The sequence below is a fragment of the Phaenicophaeus curvirostris genome, chromosome 1 (genome assembly GCF_032191515.1).
Source record: "Phaenicophaeus curvirostris isolate KB17595 chromosome 1, BPBGC_Pcur_1.0, whole genome shotgun sequence".
In the NCBI taxonomy this organism is placed as follows: Eukaryota; Metazoa; Chordata; class Aves; order Cuculiformes; family Cuculidae; genus Phaenicophaeus; species Phaenicophaeus curvirostris.
In genome coordinates this window covers 146,416,842-146,437,197 of record NC_091392.1, presented here as the reverse complement: position 1 = coordinate 146,437,197, position 20,356 = coordinate 146,416,842, and the positions used below count along the sequence as shown (strand labels likewise).

The following is a 20,356-nucleotide window of genomic DNA, read 5'->3' as shown; positions in this document are numbered from 1 at the left end:
TTCATCGCTTAGGAAATATTTCTATATACAGTCATTCGAAAAAAGGATTTATAGGATTAGTGTTATAAAAGGGTATACACTGCTTTTAGGTTAGTGAAAAAAAAAAAAGCAGCTCATGTAGACATTCTTGCAAGCAGAAAAATGAGGTATATCCTTGCAGTTAGCAGCACTTCTGTACAAGAATTACAGTGTCACCAAGATTCTTGTACCATAACGGGTTCAAATAGCATGGACTATAATACAGTGTGACACTCTATTTACATATTACAACAAACTAATTAACCTTCTTATCATTACAGTTCTGGCAACAAATATGACACTACATTTGCAGCTAAACCTCTGAGGATAAACAAATAAAGACAGAAGGTACCCGCATACTCTGCTGTTAGTTTAATGCAATATTTTTGAAGATGCTCAAGTACTCCTTACCTTCTTCATCATAGTTGGACATATCATCTGCAATCATATTTCCAAAGTCTAACAAAAGATTCCAAGTATCTTTTGGAATTGATCTTTTATGATGTTCCTGTTAAGAAGGAAAAATGGTACTGTTCAACCCAAACTACTTACAAATTCCACAGTAGTATTTTATATTGACTTGTACATAAATACATGTTTTTACAAGTATTCCCTCTTTTTTTCCTTAAATAAATCTCAGAGCTTTCAAACAAAGCTACAGAAGAAATTGCAACTAGAGAAGGCAAAAAAACCCTGTAAGAAGTCCTTGACAGTTGTTTTATTTCTTCCACTTTGCTTTTAGGATCTGCATTCCTAACTTGTTATGGAAAAGAACAAACCAAATGCACTTTATATTTCTATTTAATGGCATCTGAACAGTGCAACCATGTGTTAGCATTCTGCCACTTCAACTTGAGCCCTTTTTTCCTTATGCCTTTTTACTTATGTTTACCTACTCTCTCTTTTAACTTTTTGGTTACAGTTACACCTACATTCTTCTCACTCTGGGTACTTTCTGGATCCATTATCTCAGCCTCTCTTCAGCTATTGTCTCCTTCACCACACTGCACTACCTGCATTTACCCTACTCCTGTCCAGTCTCCTTTTTCCCAGCCTGTCCTATTCTCCACTACTACCTCCTTGTCAGATTTTATCATAGAATCACCACAGAATGGTTTGGGTTGGAAGGGACCTGCCATGGTCAGGGACTCATTCCACTGGATCAGGTTGCTCAAAGCCCCATCCAGCTTGGCCTTGAACACTTGTAGGGATGGGGCATCCAGGACTTCTCTGGGCAACCTGTTCCAGTGCCTCACCACTTTCAAGTATAATCTTTCTGTGTCACCTCATTCACAACCACTAGTTCCCACTCTGGACAGTTTGAGCAGCACTTCAAAAAATTCAGTCCCAGTCAGCTTTTGAAGCTAGCAGTCCCAAGAAGAGAGAGCGCGTGGGGAAACACAGCTACTAAGCAGTTGCAAGCTGTAGGATCAAGTCAAACCACTCACATCTCCCTTCATCTGTCAATACTGCTATATTACTTGAAGATATCAGAGGTGATTAACAGTGAATTAATTTCAACACTCGGTTCTGATATGCCGCAAATTTGCAACTGTATGAGAAAACTTGCTCTATGAAGGGTTGGTTGGTTTTGTGTTTGTGCTATTGATTTTGTGCTGTGAGGTGGTTTTTTGTTTGGTTGGATGGGGTTTTCTTAAGCCAGTCATATTCTAAAGTATCGAGAAGAACAAACTGCATTTCAAAAATCTGGAACTTGATCAAAATTAGGCTGATGACCAACACAACAGAAATCAGGTTCTCTCATTCAAGCCAAATGTTTTATCTTGACTGCAAAAAACACGATAAGCAAAACATACCTTCTGGAAAAGTTGCTTTAAACCAAACAAAACACAAATAAAAAAACCCTTCCACCCTAAACAGTCCTAATTTGCTCCGTTCTTAGGTTGATTTTATTTTATCTAAACATTTCTTCTAAAGTAAAAATTCAGGTTAAATATTTGTAGCAAAGGAAGGCACTTCAGAACAGATTGTCTAGAGTATTGCTCAAAGTAGAGATCTGCAGGACTGTCTATTCTAACAAAACTGATCACACAGCAAAGTGGGAAAAAAGCATTAGGACTTTTCTTCAGTTCCAGCTACAGATCTGAATTTGGGTGTGCTAAGTGTATTAAGGCAGTTAAAATGTGACATGTTTTCACATGGTACATCATTCAGTGAATAAAACAAATATACTGCTAAAAAAATTAAGAAAATATCACAAAAAGTGCAGGCTTTTCCTATTTAGCATTTGAAGACAAAACGCAGAAAGATAAGTTATACATTATGTAACATTACATAAAGGGGTTTTTTTTCTGAGTATATGGAAATGCAAATGTAGAAACATGGATGAATGAATCAGGTCCTCTATAAGAATATTTTGTGATTTTTAAAGTTTAATTTATGCATCTTCACTGCCCACAGAATTGCACACGTAATAGAAAACTGTCAAGGTCAGTTCACAACTACTATCTAAAAAATAAGTCACAATAATTACTTAGACAAGAACTTTCACTTAGAAAGAGAAGTTTCTCAGTTTAAGTCAGTCATAACAGAATTGGCATTTAAAAAAGACTAAGTTTATGCATTAATTCCACAAAAGGCAGAGCACGGTAAAATGTATGGTTGACAATAATCATAGCTGTCTTGAGAACAAAGGCAATGTAGGTTCAATGTACAATCATGGCTCCATTTCACGCAGAAGCTTTCATAAGCAGGAGGATACAGGACTAACTGAGCAGAATGCTCTATTGCTCTGCCAGATCTTTTTGCATTCTTTTCAATTAGAAAATTATATATAGAAGATTTAATTTCAGTTGATTTAAGACTATTTTATACCAGTTTTCAAAAAGGAAAAAGTTCAAAGGAAGTACTCAGACACCCCTTCTTTTTCTTTATTGTAAGCACACAGCATACAAGCCAGGCTACTGCGAACTAAGATAGTCAGGAAGGAATACAGCATGTACTTACCAACAAAAATTTATTCCAAAGATCTAGAAATTTAAACCTTCCTGACAAGACTAAATTCCAATATGCAATTGCCATTTCTAGATCTGCAAGAGACAAAGCAACATGTAACTATTACGGCATGTTACATGCAATAAAACTCTTAGGGTTAAACAATTAATGCTATGTCCAGTATATCATGATACAAATGCATAACATTCTTTTAAAATCACTGTAAAGATTATAAGAAACTGTAAAGATTATAAGGAGGGAAGTGAGATTGTGTAGAGAAAAAATCAGAAGGGCTAAGGCTCAACTAGAAATCAGATCGGCAAAGTCTGTGAAAGATAACAAAAAATCTTTCTATAAATATATAAATAATAAAAGGAGGACTAGGGAGACCATACAGTCCCTACTGGACGCAGAAGGAACAACAGTGACAGGGGAGGAGGAAAAGGCTGAGGTACTTAATGCCTTCTTTGCCTCAGTCTTTAATTGTAAAGAAAGTTGTTCCCTCTTTGTACAAACCCAGGAGCTAGAGGAGCAAAATGAGGCTCCCATGATCCAAGAGGAGGTGGTCAGAGCCTTGCTAGCCCAACTAGACACCCACAAGTCTATGGGGCCGGATGGGATTCATCCAAGGGTATTGAAGGAGCTGGCGGATGTGCTGGCCAAACCCCTTTCCATCATCTTCCAACAGTCCTGGAAGACTGGGGAAGTCCTACTGGACTGGAGGCTGGCTGATGTTGTGCCCATCTACAAGAAGGGTCGCAGGGAGGACCCAGGGAACTACAGGCCTGTCAGTGTGACCTCAGTGCCAGAGAAAGTCATGGAGCAGGTGATCTTGAGTGCTATCATGAAGCACATGCAAGAGAACCGGGTGATCAGGCCCAGTCAACATGGGTTCACAAAAGGCAGGTCTTGCCAAACTAACCTGATCGCCTTCTATGACAAAGTGACTCGGCTGCTGGATGAGGGAAAGGCTGTGGATGTGGTCTTCCTGGACTTCAGCAAAGCCTTTGACACAGTTTCTCACAGCATTCTGCTTGAGAAACTGTCAGCCTCTGGCCTGGACAGGCGCACACTCTCCTGGGTGGAAAACTGGTTGGATGGCCGGGCCCAGAGAGTGGTGGGAAATGGTGTGAAATCCAGCTGGAGGCCAGTGACAAGTGGGGTTCCCCAGGGCTCAGTGCTGGGTCCAGCCCTGTTCAATGTCTTTATCAATGACCTGGATGAAGGCATTGAGTGCACCCTTAGCAAGTTTGCGGACGACACTAAGCTGGGTGGGAGTGTCGATCTGCTGGAGGGTAGGGAGGCTCTGCAAAGGGATCTGAACAGGCTGGACCACTGGGCTGAGTCCAATGGCATGAGGTTTAACAAGGCCAAATGCCGGGTCCTGCACTTGAGGCACAACAACCCTATGCAGTGCTACAGACTAGGAGAAGTCTGTCTAGAAAGCTGCCTGGAGGAGAGGGACCTGGGAGTGTTGGTTGACAACCGACTGAACATGAGCCAGCAGTGTGCCCAGCTGGCCAAGAAGGCCAATGGCATCTTGGCTTGGATCAGAAACGGCGTGACCAGCAGGTCCAGGGAGGTTATTCTCCCTCTGTACTCGGCACTGGTGAGACCGCTCCTTGAAGCCTGTGTTCAGTTCTGGGCCCCTCACCACAAGAAGGATGTTGAGGCTCTGGAGCGAGTCCAGAGAAGAGCAACAAAGCTGGTGAAGGAGCTGGAGAACAGGCCTTATGAGGAACGGCTGAGAGAGCTGGGGTTGTTTAGCCTGGAGAAGAGGACGCTGAGGGGAGACCTCATTGCTCTTTACAACTACCTGAAAGGAGGTTGTAGAGAGGAGGGTGATGGCCTCTTCTCCCAAGTGACAGGGGACAGGACAAGAAGGAATGGCCTCAAGCTCCCCCAGGGGAGGTTTAGGCTAGATATTAGGAAAAAATTTTTCACAGAAAGGGTCATTGGGCACTGGAACAGGCTGCCCAGGGAGGTGGTTGAGTCACCTTCCCTGGAGGTGTTTAAGGCACGGGTGGACGAGGTGCTGAGGGTCATGGTTTAGTGTTTGATAGGAATGGTTGGACTCGATGATCCGGTGGGTCTCTTCCAACCTGGTTATTCTATGATTCTATTCTATGATTCTATGATTTACAAGCCCATCTTGCAAATCTATCACATGACAACATTAAGTAAAACGCACTTTGAAGAAAAAAAAGTTTAAAAGCAGAAGAGTTTATGTACTTCTGATGAAATATTCCTTGGAAAAGGGAAGAAGGTACAGGTGAGGAAACAAAGATGGTTAAAGGTGCCACGACATGTATGTGCAAATTGATACTCCTGCACGAAGATATAGGAATTCTTTGCTATTATGTACAACAAAAACATATTCTGCTGAGGATGCTGCTCTGTAGTGCTGCAACTGGCCCAAGCTGGAGGTGCACGCCCCATTAGGCACACAGAGGGAAGTCCAAAACTTGGTTAAAATTAGCTCAAAGGAAGAAAACAAAACAAGGTGCATCTTCCTTATCTGGTTCACTGCAATCAGACAAACACATAAAGATAACTTACAAGAGATAGTGGAACAAAAGGACTAGATGGGACAATCACTTCTGGTGGTGGTGCCAGTCTTAAACTACCTGAGAAAGTAGGCCATCAGGTATGCCACCTTCTCAGGGGATATGCTACATTTGTTTAAAGACAATTCCCCACCTAGGATGAATAACTTAACACTGGAGGACAGAAAAGAGGATTTCTCTGCTTTAAAGGGAAGACTTAGTTACACAGAGTTCCAGTTTTACATTGGGATGCTGACAGTAGTAACAATAAACAATAATGCCATGGAGTTTGTGTATCTGCTACGATTAGTACAACACTAAAATCAATCAATCAATCAATCAATCTATCTATCCATCCATCCATAAGTATCTATACCTATATCTACATCTATATCTATATGTATATGTACATCTATATCTATATCAGATTAAAGAAGCCTCATGCCATGGGAGTTCTGCATCCCCACAGGAAAATGCTTATGCAACGCATGAATTTCTTAGGCAGTCTTTTCAATGTTGCATAGATATGAAGGCATCATCACAAATAAAATCAAACCAAATTACAGTTATAAAAATATGCTGGGTTTGTGCCAAAAAATAGGCTTCCTACATTATAGATTAATAACGCAAGTTTTACAAACGGAAAAGAGAAGACAGATGCATGAATCTATGGAAACAAACGCTTAAGCAAGGGCTAGTTTAGAGGAAATTTCATTGCAAACATCCATGTTCCTACCCAAATGTTGTGGTTTGAGCTAAACTAGAGTCGGTTTTCTGACTAACTCAGTTGCTGTAAGTAACTTTATTTTTCTGAAAGCTAATTGCATGTTTTTGAGATAGTGTTCTTCTCTAAAAGTGATAACACAGGGCATTGGTATGCAAAAAGGTCAATTCTTATACTTAACCAAGGCCATCCTCGAGCTGTCAGAACAGAGGCTGCACCTGCAAGGAGGGACGAACACGGCAGGTGACCCTAAAATGACCAACAGCGGATTCCGTCTGATATATATCATACTTGGTATAAAACTGAGAGATCATGAGGGTCTCTGTCTTCTGTGATGGCTGACATCCAGTGAGGACCTCACCTGTCTTGTTGTTCCTGATCCCAGATCCGTGTGTTCCTGAACCCAGTTCCTGAGTCCAGCCGCCCCTTAGCTGTGGACCCTTTCCCTTGGGTCTGCATTGAGGGGTAGGGGCACGATCTCACATATTTGTATATGTTTTATTACTTTCTAAATGTTTATTATTGTTATTATTTCTTCATTAAAGCTGTAGTTTTAGTTTTCAACCAGCAAATCTTTGTCCTCTCATTTCCCTCCCACCTTTCCCTGTGGGGTGGTGGTATGGATTTTGGAAGCTTAGTTGCAGGGCTTCAGCTGCCAAAATTCATCTGGGGGGAGCTAAACTGTGACACCAAACCACAAAATTACTGAACGGTTAATGTTTAAAAAAACATAATAAAAATACCACATCATATACTGTACATTATAAAATGGCTTGAGATTTCCCTTTGCCCAAAATATTTTCAGTGTCAATACCTAGTGAGTTTTCCATGCCATCCAGTCCCATCAGTATAATGGCTCTACAGTCCAAACTTCCTGCATACACTGAAATAAAGCTTCAATATCTAGATTTTTAGCTTTCTGGATGTCTGATCTAGTTGTGGTTACATACAGCATCTATAAAGCTTTCTGTAGTAAACCCCTAAGAACTAAGTCACCTAAAATTGATAACTGCCATTACAATATTATTAAAACTGAAATTACTAAAAAAGTCTTTAAAATTATACACAAAATCTATGCAAAACAAGTTCAAGCAGGAGGGAAATGATTGCAAGTTGTTTTAATTACTTTAAACATTATTTTGCTAAATAATGTTTATTATGGTAAACATGTTTTAGTATGTTTAAAAAAGGAACTCTTACACTTTTGAATTATTCAATCAATCAGCTTTTCACAATCAGAAGTAAAGCATTTTGCATGCAGTATAATCTATTCTGAAACATTAAAGCTTCATTCTAAAATTGTTTTTAAAAAAACCCTCAGCCTCTTATACCTTGATTGAACAGAAAGCTTAAAGTGATAACAAATTAGCACAACAAATGCAGGAGAAATACATTATCAGTTACTAAAGTCTGGGTTTACTTTCAAGATTGATCAAATGCTTATCTTGTTAACAAAAGAAAATCATTGCTAGAGTCTTGCACAAATTAAAAAAAATCGAATTACGTTCCTCATCCCTTTGCCATCATTTTGGACAAGGGCATTGAAGTCATTGCACAGAAGCAATCAAGGAAGGCAGAAAACAGAGATAAATCAACAGATACCAAGGAACTGGCTGGAAAGTAGGATTTATGAGGAACATGAAATGAAGTTCATTTAGACCTGCTGTGCCAAAGCAGCACTCTGGCAGTGCAGCACTCGTCATCCTTTTCCAAATACCACTTTCCAGCTCTGTCAGACTGCCCTATCAACAGAACTGTTCATGCAATCATGTTTCAAGCTGTCAGAGTATTAAAAATAATTCACCTAAATTACTGATACAACTTAAAGGAAAAAAAAAAAGGCTAGAAGCACTACATTGGCCGTCTAATGACATTCGAAAAGCTTTAAGTTATTTATAAGAATAACTTACTTCAACATTAGCCACTGTTGCCCTCATAATCCCTAGTTAGCATATTAACTAGGTTGTGTACATTATGATGTTAGAATCTATCATGCTTTAGAGCTTGGACACAAATAACTTCATCTTTTGAGATTAACTGATTGTCCCAGTATTGCCTTTTTCTTCCTTTATTGATGTTTAATCTTCTTAAGAATATTGTAAAGCTTTGCTACTTTATATGTAATCTCTATGAGAGACTTTGGGCAGCTTGTTATCAGTGTCAGTCCTCAGCAATACATTTTATTCAAGGAGTACTCTCTCAGACTACATCAGTAGCATTTTTATTTATTTATTTTTCCAAATAACAGGAGGCATCAGTTTTACCCAGTCCACCTACAGACACAATCTAACAAATTAGTAAAGAATGCAACAAAGCTTGTAGGAGGAAAAAGTTACTGTTATTAGACAAGTTAATAAAGAATAAAAAAACCCAGAGTTTTGGAAATGAAAACTTCAGAGCCAAGAACCCCTTTGTTTGAGGCTTTCTCTTCCTGGTGCCTTAATCAAAACTTACTCTACAGCTTTGAAAACGAAAGAGCAGCCAATAAACTCTCCTGTTCCCAACATTGTATAAAAAATTAATGTGGACAGGTGCAAGACACGTAAATCTATTTCATCATTCAATTGCTTTGTAAAAATATATTTAGACTACGTAAGAGTCTCAACTTGACATGTTTTCTTTATGGTCATATAATTTGCCCTAAAGTGTAATTTGGTTGACATTCTTTGATCTCTTTCTTCTTGTTTTCTCACTGTGATCATAGGCAAATATCATACTTCTGTAAAGCTAAACCAAAAAGTACACTGCACTTTTGTTTAAATAAAATTCCTGGACACTGTGCCAAAACTGGTGCAGATGTGGGAACAGCAGAAACTGATGTCAATGTATCTCAACAATAGGACTATTGCACTACCTGACCGAAAAACATCAAATGAATACTTGCAAGATTCAGTGAATTACTGGAATCCTTGTTTCCTCACTTCTGAACAATTCTAAGAGTCTTCTTCTTTGGCCTCCAAATTACTAAGAATATCAGCAAGAGAATTATATTTTTTCCTAATTAGTATGTTTTCTTCTTCTGCAAACAAATAAAATAGCAAAATAACAAGAAAATACCAGCCAGGATTCAACCTAAAAATGCTTCACCAATTTGCCAAAAGTTTAGAGCAAAATAGCCCTTATCTGCAATCAGGAGCTCTCCCGAAGAAGGAAGAGAGAAGGGAAAAAAAGAATAAGGGGTATGATGCAAATACTGGATCCATCTTAGTTGGATCTATTCATCTCTGCAAAGCTGTAAGCAATGAGTTTTCTAGTGCTGTGCACTACGGGAAGTATAACAGACTGTCAGAGTCAAGTCCCTGTGGTGGACAGGGAAGAGTGGTGAAGCAAAGTAAGTGGATTTCAGAAGAGTTCTGTGGGAATTGGGCAGGGTCTGAGTGTGCTTATTAACTCGTATCACTGCATCTGCCCTGCTGAAGCAGGCTGATTCAACACAGAAACTTGCATGCTTATTATCTTGAGCACAAACTGCACAGAAGCAGATGAACTGCTTCGGAATGTGAGCTAGGCTTAGAAGAAGATAGCTATCTAAATGAGTGCAGCCTAATGCACCTGATTGTAGCCCATTTCAAAATCCTCTAGTCTCCACAAATCTCTCCATGTAAAATTTAGATAAGCCTAAACAGATAGCTTAAAGTAGACTGAATATACATTTCCCAAATAAAAGCCTATCATAACTAAAACAATCAATGAGGCCTTACTAGAACTGGCAATTATATGACACCTTTGCTGTTACTACTGATTTTTTTTCTTCAGAGCACTCTGTTCTATACTAAGGTTCTCTTGAATTGCTGGCATTTTCAGAAAGAAAAATGTGAATAAAGTAAAGCAAGGACCATATGCTCAGACCAAGTCTAGTGAAACACCTAAAATACAACATGCACCAATCTCTTCCAATGTAAACATGAAATTCATTTATTTGATTCCCTCAACTTCTTTGATTCACTCACTCCTACAAACAGATCAATCCAATTCTGCATTGAAAGCGAAGGAAATCTTGATAGCTAGTGGAGCAGGGAGAGAAAGAAAGGAAGGGGTGAAGATATCCTTCCCTAATGTCTAAGTGTCTTCTCAAAGAATCTTGAGATACTGCTATGATGAAAGCCAAAGTTGATGTTGCTTCAGTTAAAAAGAGCACGGTATACTCATCTGCTCATAGAAGATGCAACCTCCTTGAAGTCCACATACCGGATGCAAAGACAGTCATTCTCTTGTTCTTGAGGGAATATTTGATTCAAGTCTGAATGCCTTCTTCGTGCATCATCTTTTGCTTGATCCCAGGAAACTGGCAGAGAGAAGGAAGCACAATCTTTTGAGCCAGCAAGCAGGTAAAGGGACCACAAAGAGTGATGAAGGACTAAATCTGATTTGTTTCCACGTGGAACGTCGAGGATGATTAAAGAATGTATTAAGTTCCTCCACTGGGATGGAACAAACTGTAGCCAACTCCTGAGCATGAGGAAGGAAACTCGTCAGCACGTCTTGTTGGGTCTCAAGGGGAGATTCATTAAAGACTGACAGTAAGTGAATGCCTTTTACAAGGGCATGTAGTGACAGGATGAGGGGAATGGCTTTAAATTGGAAGGGGGAAGGTTTAGATTAGACATTAGAAAGAAATTCTTCATGATGAGTGTGATGAGACACCGGCACAGGCTGCCCCAGGAAGTTGTAGATATCCCCTCCCTGGAAGTGTTCAAGGCCAGGTTGGATGGGGCCTAAAGCAGACTGGTCTGGAGAGAGGTGTCCCTCTCTCCCTCTCTCTTGCCTCCCGGCAAGGGAGGTGGAACTGGATGGTCTTTGAGGGCCCTTCCAGCCTGAACAGCTCAAAAATCTGAACTGCTCTGTATACAACAAGACGAAAGATCTACAATTCCATTCTTTAGCACACTTCACAACCAAGAGCTAGGATGCAAATTTTCACTCAGACTACAGTAGAAAAAGCTAAAAGTTGGGGGTAGAAGGTGAGATAAAACCTCTCCAAATCTGCATGATGTAAATCTTTAAGATTTATTGTACTAAATACAACAGCGAGAACATCCATAATATTTCTTTGTAAAATTCTCCTGGAAAACCACACCTTAGTAAATTCCACCTTTTATGCAAAAATACATATAAAACACTCAGGTTAAGTTTAATATATCTAAATATTAAGCTTGCCAGGTCCAACATTCAGCCACTGAGATGGCACTGCTGTGTTGAAACCTCACTATCCTTTTTCCCTGAATTATTTCTATCCCAACAGCCTTAACAGTCACAAGCATCCATCTTCTTTGATAACAATCAAATATATTCAGACGCATCTGAAAGACACTTGATAGTTAGGTTCTCAGTAACATTAATCAGAACATCATTTTCTGCTTAAAGAAAATCATGACAGACCTTATGCAACATGCTTTTGCCTCCTGCCTCTTATGGGAGCTATCATCTAGGGAGCCTGGTACTACTTCTACTTCTGTCCAGACTGAAGCATACTACTGGACAATGTTAAGCTAATAAAAGTAAGTGGAAACATTCAAGTTGGATGAGACTATAGAGACAGAAGTCCTGCAGACATAAAGAGAAATAGAAATTCCCTAGTATCACCACATGAACTGTGGAAAAGAGATTCCTATGCTTGGGGAACAACGGAGTAGACGTAATTTATTGTAGAGGGTTCTTCCCATCTAACTATACAAAGGCAAAATTCCTTGCATTGATTTTGAGAGGAACTGTAGAATAAGATGAAATTAAAAAGCAACGGAGGACAGGGTGTTCTAAAAATAAATAAAACGCAAACCAGCACATACAACTCTCCCCCTGGACCGCTCTCCTGGAGTAAAATACACTGCATACTGATAACGACTGTGTTGAGTATCACCAAAAAATCTTCTGTAGAAGGCTTTCTGCACCTTTCCACTCCCTCCTTTACAAACTGCATCTGGGACAACAAAAAATACTGTGCATTCTGTTGATATCTCATCAGAAAGAAATGTTGGGGATACCCAGAGACTTTTTTCAAGATATGACCAGGCAAAAGGGTTCAATGCAAACTGACAGTAATCTCGGAAATAACTTTTAGAAATTCATTCTGAAAGCACTGGTGGCCACAGTGAAGCTAGACATCATGAAATTCATCTCAGTATGCTGAAGCAACCTCAAACTGCAAGCTATCATCATTAAGACTTCATAGAAGTCAAAGGATGTTCTAGAAGAACCTCAGTGGTTCTCTGTAAACTGGGAGAAAGTAACTTGTCCATGGGGGCCAGTCCTGTATCTAACACTGTCCAATACTTACATAACTCAGATGATCCAACAAAGAAAGTTTTTATTAAATCTGCAACTTGTACAAAACCTGAAAAAAGTATAGCATGGTAGAGGACAGGATTAGGATTCAAAATTATTTGGACAAACTCAAAAACCACTTGGAATTTAGTAAGAATGATTTCATTAAAGATAATTGCAAAGTCATATAGCTATACGGAATAATTGACCGTAGAAACAGAAGAATATACCAACTGGGTGTACTGCAGTTCTGCAGACACTAAATAAAATAACAGATCACAAACTGCAGACAGTATCAGTGTCATAAATATAAGCAAACTTAATAACAGGTTATAAAACAAGGAGCAAAATACCTAAGGTGCATGGAAGATATCTAGCTTGTTTGGGCACTACAAGCCAAGAGAAAATTAGTTCAACTGGACTGTAAAGCAAAAGAGAATTGGATGATAACAGAGAACTGGAAGATAAAATGTAAAGGGCTAGAGAGGCAGGGAAGACCTGTACATAGATGCCCAATATGTAAGAAGTTGCATATTGAAAAGGAACCCACAAATCAGTCTATTTCCTGATGTTCTTCACAGGAGATGGGGCGAAAATTACAGTAACAAGTGCTGCTCATCACTTATTAACACAGCAGAAATAGATTAAAAAAAAAAGTAATTGAAAACATATTAAAATACTGATAGAACAACAAACATGACTCCTAACCAAAACACTGGTGTTTGGACATTTTAGAGGCACTTCCATAATTTCTCATAGATTCAGTATGTTAAGATGATAAGCATGAAAAATAACTGCATAAATGAGTCATCTTTGCCTAGCACAGACGTTTTTCTGGTGAGTTCTACTCTCATGTTTTATTTCTGTTAAAAAAGATGCATTAGTACTTAGCCTGAAGGACCCAACAGAAGGACCATTTTAATTCTGTCTTCTTTTATAAAAGGTTTTTATTAACAATCTGCTAAGAATAAGGATTTCCCATTTGCCACTGGCACTATGTCAAATTTGCTTAGTTTTCAAATCGGCACATTCATAGGTCACGTGTACACCTACGGATGACTTTCCTAAACAATCAGTGCAGCAGCTACCAGACTTGGTTACTTAAGCTTCGAGTGTGATAAGCGGAAGCACTGGATACTTCACCCTCAAGAAAAATCACATTAAAATATTTTGTAATTGAAAGCGCAGAATAATTCCTTTGATTACTTCCATCTCATCAATTTAAACTACTCACATTCATCCCTACTCTCCATAAACTTACTGACCTCTTAGTCTTCAAGTCATGATTCAAATGTGAACATATGTGAGCGAGTAGGCAAGCACTATCATGGGAGCATGCCACCAGAAGCATTTGAAGGCAAACACCTAGGACAGTAGGGTAGCAGCATCCTATACTTAGGTAGCACTGCACGTCATCTAACATGAAGGGGAGGTCAACATCCTAAGATGACCTAGACAGAGCTAGGTAGAGATTTATACCAGCTCATTTGGTAACAAATCTAGGCGTACATTCTATTTAACTATCTGGGCTGAATTCATAAAAGCATTCTGAGACAAGGCTCACAAAAGGAAGAGAGACACAGACTTTGCACATGGATGAGATAAATTCTCTCATCTTCTTGACAATAGGGCACACAGTCATTGGGACACAAATACCAAACACCTCGGCAATAATACAACAAAGACATTGAGCTGGAGTGTGTCCAGAGGAGGGCAACAAACCTGGTGAAGGGGGCTGGAGAACAAGTCTTATTAGGAGCAGCTCATGGAACTGGGATTGTTTAGCCTGGAGAAGAGGAGGCTGAGGGGAGACATTATTGCCCTCTACAAATATGTGAAAGGAGGATGTAGCCAAGTGGATGCTGGTCTCCTCTCCCAAGTGACTAGCAACAGGATGAAAGCAAATGGACTCAAGTTGTGCTAGGGGAGGTTTAGACTGGACATTAGAAAAAAAATTCTTTACCAAAAGAAGTGCTCGTCAAGCACTGGAACAGGCTGCCCAGAGTGGTGGAGTCTGCTTCCCTCAAGGTGTTAAAAAAACATTCTAGATGTTGTACTTTGTGATATGGTTCAGTAGGCATGGTGGTGTTGGGCTCACAGTCGGACATGATGATCTTAGAGGACTTTTCCAACCTTAATGACTTTATGATTTTAGATTTCTAGTTGTGGAGAGAGGAAGGGAAGATGGACAGTTTCCCATTCTAGGAGAAAATACATAGTATATACAGAGAAGAGGATGTAAAATAAAAAAAGCACCTAAGCCTATATTAAATGTAGCTGAAGCAACTAGAATTCACAGCTTATACTGACATTCCTGCAAGATAACTAACTCCTTTTTTTCCCTTGCTAAACACTTTTTTTGCTGAAAGAGAACAAACATAACCCTTGGAATAATTGCAACAGGAAGCAGTATGTTGTAAACGCTAACTTGTAAACGCCACCTCTCTGAATATAATGGCATTCCCTGAAAAGGTTCCAAATCTATACAATGTTTATTTTTTATTTGGATAAGCTATCACTGACCTCAATCATCCAAAAACGTCATGTTAAGTCAACATGCTTGCTCAGCACTCCCTTTCTACTCGACTTAGTGACCCAAGTTCACACCAGACAGGAATATGGTGCATCTCCACTGAAATAAGAGCAGTGGCACCTGCTCATTTAACATCTAAAATAATCTTAGCAAAACCAGAAAGAGCCTAAGCACTACTTGAAATTAAGAAACTATTTTACCAGAATTATTGCAATTCCTGAAAACTGTAACCAGCAGCGGAACCCATCAACTCTTTCTACAGTTTATTTGAATTTTTGCACTTCTTACTTTCTCCTACTACTACTTCAACTCGTAGTGCAAGACGACACTTCAGTGTTTTATTGCCAAGAAGTACCATTCTTAGAAAACAGAGAAGACAAATGAAAAGGCTTCCACATCAAATCAACAGAAGTAATGGGAAACAAGTAGGTTTCCATTTTCCTCCTCAAGTCACATAAAGAGTACATTCAGTTCCATAATCTGTGTTGGGTTGCTTTCCCTCCTCCTCCCTTTGCATAGGCTTAGGTGAAAAGTTTTTGAGACATATTTCCCAAGTATATGAATTTCACATTGGAACTGATCCAATTAAAACAGGAACCCATTTGTAATATTTCTTTAGGTATCCTGTAAATTCCAGCCTCAGCTGTAACTGACTTACCTTTTCCGCAGTCCGTAAGTACTAGGCTTCTTAATGAAGAGGGGCAAGAAAATGAACAACTACTAAGGGATGTGAATTCCAACTGGCCTCACAGAACCACTACAAGATTATTTCATTTTTGTACCTGGGAAGGTGGCATGTGACCCATGAAAGAGTGGCACACATAGTTAAAAATTAAATTGCTGCAAAAAATAAAGAAAAATAGAAGATAGCTAAAAGATGCCTAGAGTTTAAAGGAAAAAAAAGGGAAAAAAAAAGGCACTGGGAAATACAAGAGATACTATTCAAAGAAATTCCCCCCAAAAAATGTGGAAGAGACGTCTCTGGTTAAGAAGTTAATGAATTTACTATAAAATCACCAATTAGAAAACTGACTTCAATGCCTGTAGATATTTTCTTTATTTTTTCTCTACTTACCTAGACCTTTTTGTCCAGGGTTTTTAGCAAAGTTAAAAGTAAACTGATAAAAATCTTTGAACTTTGTTGGATCCTTTAGCTCTTGTTCCAGCCTTGGCAATAAAGCTTTTAGTTTTTCCGTGGTGTCACACCTGTTCAAAAGAGGTTGCATCATTAGTAAATATTTAAGATTTCTTTTCACCTTTTATCCCCTTTCTCTTATTTCTTAAAGTGTAGCTTTTGAGCAAAGGAAAAACTAGTGAAGAGAAAATCAGAGTATCTTTCTGAACAGCATTCTTAAAAATATAAACATTCACATGTCTTTACTAAACGATTTAAAGGTGGAACATTATATACAGGCATCCATTAAGTACATAACCTAAACAGGACTCAGTGGTTTAACTTCTTTTCTTGGTTTCTTCGTAAGTTTATGAACGCAAAAAAAAAAAAAAGATGTTATTCTCTTCTTAAAGAACATATAAATCTCACTGAATCTGCTATCCTTTCCCCATTTATAACTGTAGTAACAGAAGGTTGTGGGTTTTTGCTTTAATCTAGATAGACATTACTTATTCCCTGCTCTACCTAAATAAAGAGCAGCCTACTATGTTTACGGTTAACCTTAACATTGCAGGACTTTTCCAATAAACTGAACTATGATTTGCAGTCATCCTCTTCCCACCACAGAACACCTGCAGATAAAATCTAGGGAAAAATGATCCTTTGACAGTAGCTTGAAGGCTGACAAACCCTTTAACAGCCTGACACAGGTAAGCTAAGACAGAATCACGTTACAGAGATATTAACAGAAACAGTTCCCTAGTAACACGAGACTGGAGCATTTTCAGGGAAAGCATCTGAGCTGACAGGATGCAACTGTAAAAGAAAAAGGGTTTACTTCACATGAGGGAATCAAATGAATATTCAAGGTTTATAGGGTATTACCAATATCTTGAATTCTGCTTAGAAATTCAAAGCAAAGAAAATAGGTTCCAAAGAACCTATCATAACTAACATATTGCATTTGAGAGTTTTCAGTAGCTAAATATTCATATTTAGTCTAAATATTCAAGAACAATTTTATTAAAGTATGGGCAACTATAGCAAAATCCATAAAATAAACATGCAGTTTTAACTATCTTGCGTGCTACAGATAAAAATAAGTACCTTTCTGGCTTCCAGCAGTACCTGGCAGAGAAAAGATAAAGAATTCCACCAATAGCCTTTACCTAAGGCCTTCAGTTTCATGAATGCTTGATCTATTTAACAACAGGGACAAATAGCATGACTTCCCATACATATCCTAAAGGCGTTATATGATCTAAGCCTCCGGGAATTTCTTTTCTTTCAAATCTTCACCTATGTTCAATGCTAAAATCCACAGACGCTGCACCTCCAGTAGGTAACAAAGTCATTCCGAAGTTTCAATAAACACTATACCAGTGGTAAGAGATAAAAAATGTCACAGACCTCTGTGAAACTGTATCAGAGAAAGTCATGAGGACACAGGAGCAATGTGACAATAAAGTTACAAAACAAAACCCAAGCCAGAAGCCTCAGGTGCTTTAGAAAAAACGTTTAAATTAGTTCTATCAAATAATGCTGGCAGCCTTTAATATAACCGTATGGGCACCTGATTGCTGTCCATGGCTAGGAAATCATAATTACTCTCACAGACTCTACCCAAAGTTTCCTGAAGGGACAAAATAAAGAAACATGCTTCAGATGACATTAAAAGTTATTTCATCACAATTACTGAATACCCTTACCTAAAAAGGAAAGCTTAGAATGAAGTCAGTGACTGATGAGGTCAGAAACAATAGACTGCTAGGACCCCTGTTCAAGAAACAACCACTGCATTTGCGAGAAGTTGGTCTATTGTAGAAAAGTATTGATAAAGCGCCATTCTAAGATCAAAAGAAATTATTTTGCTGCAAAAAATAAGCACAAGTAATAACTGTAATTCTCCACCTATCAAATGAAATCTGTTTTAACATTTTGACACCTCTATCTATTACATTTATGGCATCTCTTCCAAGGAGAAGTTAAACATAAAATATTATTCTATGGTGATAAATGCTTGACTTTATTGCTAAACTGAGGCAACGTGGTTTAACCTCAAAATCTATTATCCAGAACAGCTCCATAATCCAGGAAGGAAAAAAAATTTATTAGTAAGACTAAACAACCTTTTCCGCTGCCAATACCCTAACTTTTATCTCAATTTCTTATAGATGTTCTGTACAAATGAAGCATCAAGTATACAAAGAAATAAGAGAAAACTATGGTTTGTAAAATTGGCCAAAAGAAAAAACTTGCATTTGGTGATGATAAGGTAAAGGGAAAGAATTAAAGGTTCTTTTCTGCTTCAGCCTTACCAGCTTTTTGAAGCTTCACACTTAATTTGATTAAAAACAGTTTAAATGTAAACAGAGCTCTGGCTTCACATTTTGAACTATGCAGAAATGGATACTTACCCCAACTCTGTCATGCCATCAACAAATTCCTTTTTACTGAATTCACATTGAGTAGCTGCCCTGAACTTCCATGCTACAACCAGAACACTGATACTGGCTGGGTCCAGGCTTAAATCATCACAGAACTGTTGAATTCCATCAATGCCAATTTTATTTTCATCTTGTGGGTCTGCAGTTCAAAACACAAAGAGGAAAACTGCAATTATTTACAAAAACATTTACAAGTCATTATCTGCACAGCTTTGATATACTGCATACTACAGGTCTTATTTTTTTCATAAGTTTCACAAATGTCTTCACCTTAATTCTAGTTAATTTTAGAAGTAACATGAAGAGTATTTCTTAGTAGATTAGGTAATCTGCAATCTTCCCTAGAAATTGGTTTGCAACTCTTTCCTAAATTCATTAGTTCACTCAAATAGTTTTGTCTGCTCTCCGCAATACTTTATGAAAGACCTGAATTAACTGAGGAGATACTGCCCAGAGAAGTCATGGACGCCACATCCCTGGAGGCGTTCAAGGCCAGGCTGGATGAGGCTTTGAGCAAACAAAGTGGAAGGTGTCGCTGCCAATGACAGGAGAATTGGAAATGGGTGACCTTTAAGGTGCATTCCAGCCAAAACCACTCTATGATTCTATGAAAAAAATCCAAACAGCAGAACAACAACAAAACCAACTTTAATTTTCAAAGCCTTAAAATCTACAAACTACAAAACTGTCTTTTTGAGTTTTTGATAAGGAAGACATTTCAGTATTGTGAGTTGGGCGATGTAGAAGAGTACCCCTCAAGTCAATTTAAAATTAACTCCTTAAACTGTTAAGACTTTCAATCATGCTATTTTCCAAGTCCTTATCCAATCAGTTGACTAGAAAAAAAAATAAAAATAAAATCTAACGCAAACTAACTTTTTTGCTTTTTGGGGGTGTTAAGCTAAGATTTCTTCCACTTTTTCAGCCAATACAGTGTAAGAAATGCTAAAACACAGAGAGGAAGTTAATCTAGTAAACTAAGATTTATATCCACTAAACGAAGAGTTAGATCCATCATAAAATTCAGGGACATTTTGAGCAGGAATTACAAGAAAATGTATGTATTCTATTGCATGCCAGATCTAGTTCTAAGACATGTAAAATGCATTTTTTTGTATATTTGGGAAGTAACTGGAGAATCAAAGGCAAAAAATGCACTGTTGTTGAGATCAGTGGAAGAACTCTGACGCATTTCAACAAAGAACATTTCATCCTTATCATGTTTCACATCATCCAGGTAGCTTAGAACAAAAATGGAAGTGTTCTTTTGATAGAGTTGCTGGATAGATGGATAAGGAAACTAAGACAAAGAGAGGACAGAAAATGAAAGACCTCTCATCTCAGATTTCAAATATAGTGCAATATATGTAGTATTCCATAGGTTACTACAATGCGGTATTCCATAGGCTTTGTAGGACAAAGGAATTCCCTGTTGGTGGGAGGACAATGACTCAGGTTTAAGCTATTTATGAAGAAAGGAAAAGCCATTTTTTTTGTTTTCTTTCAAATACTGTGAAGGCTTTGTTCAAGCTTATAACTTTAGTGAAGTGATAAAGTGCTAGAAGTGCAAAGAAGTGCTGCTAACCAAAATACAGACATAAAAACGACTGGACTTTCTTTCACAAAAGCCAAATGGTGCAGTTTGCCACTGCCAGGAAATCATGAGTAACATTTGTGATATTTTTTCATTTTAGAGATTCTTAGTAGCATTTACAAATTCGTATATATTTTTCTCCCAGCAATCTCCAAGACCGACAA

At 38.3% G+C, this 20,356-nt stretch overlaps 1 protein-coding gene across 4 annotated transcripts in view; it reads right to left on the bottom strand.

The window, feature by feature from the left end:
• The window catches only part of DCUN1D2 (defective in cullin neddylation 1 domain containing 2), a 28,452-nt gene that overhangs the window by 2,754 nt on the left and 5,342 nt on the right, over nucleotides 1–20,356 (bottom strand). For 3 of the 4 annotated variants that reach the window (XM_069878104.1, XM_069878122.1, XM_069878114.1), the window contains exons 3-6: nucleotides 18,569–18,737; nucleotides 16,113–16,243; nucleotides 2,986–3,068; nucleotides 430–526 (exon numbers count right to left, since the gene is read on the bottom strand). In XM_069878104.1, coding sequence (XP_069734205.1) covers nucleotides 430–526; nucleotides 2,986–3,068; nucleotides 16,113–16,243; nucleotides 18,569–18,737 — 480 coding nt within the window. Of the gene's footprint in view, nucleotides 1–429; nucleotides 527–2,985; nucleotides 3,069–10,431; nucleotides 10,529–16,112; nucleotides 16,244–18,568; nucleotides 18,738–20,356 lie in introns of all 4 variants that reach the window. The other variant, XR_011339217.1, reaches the window with a different exon arrangement.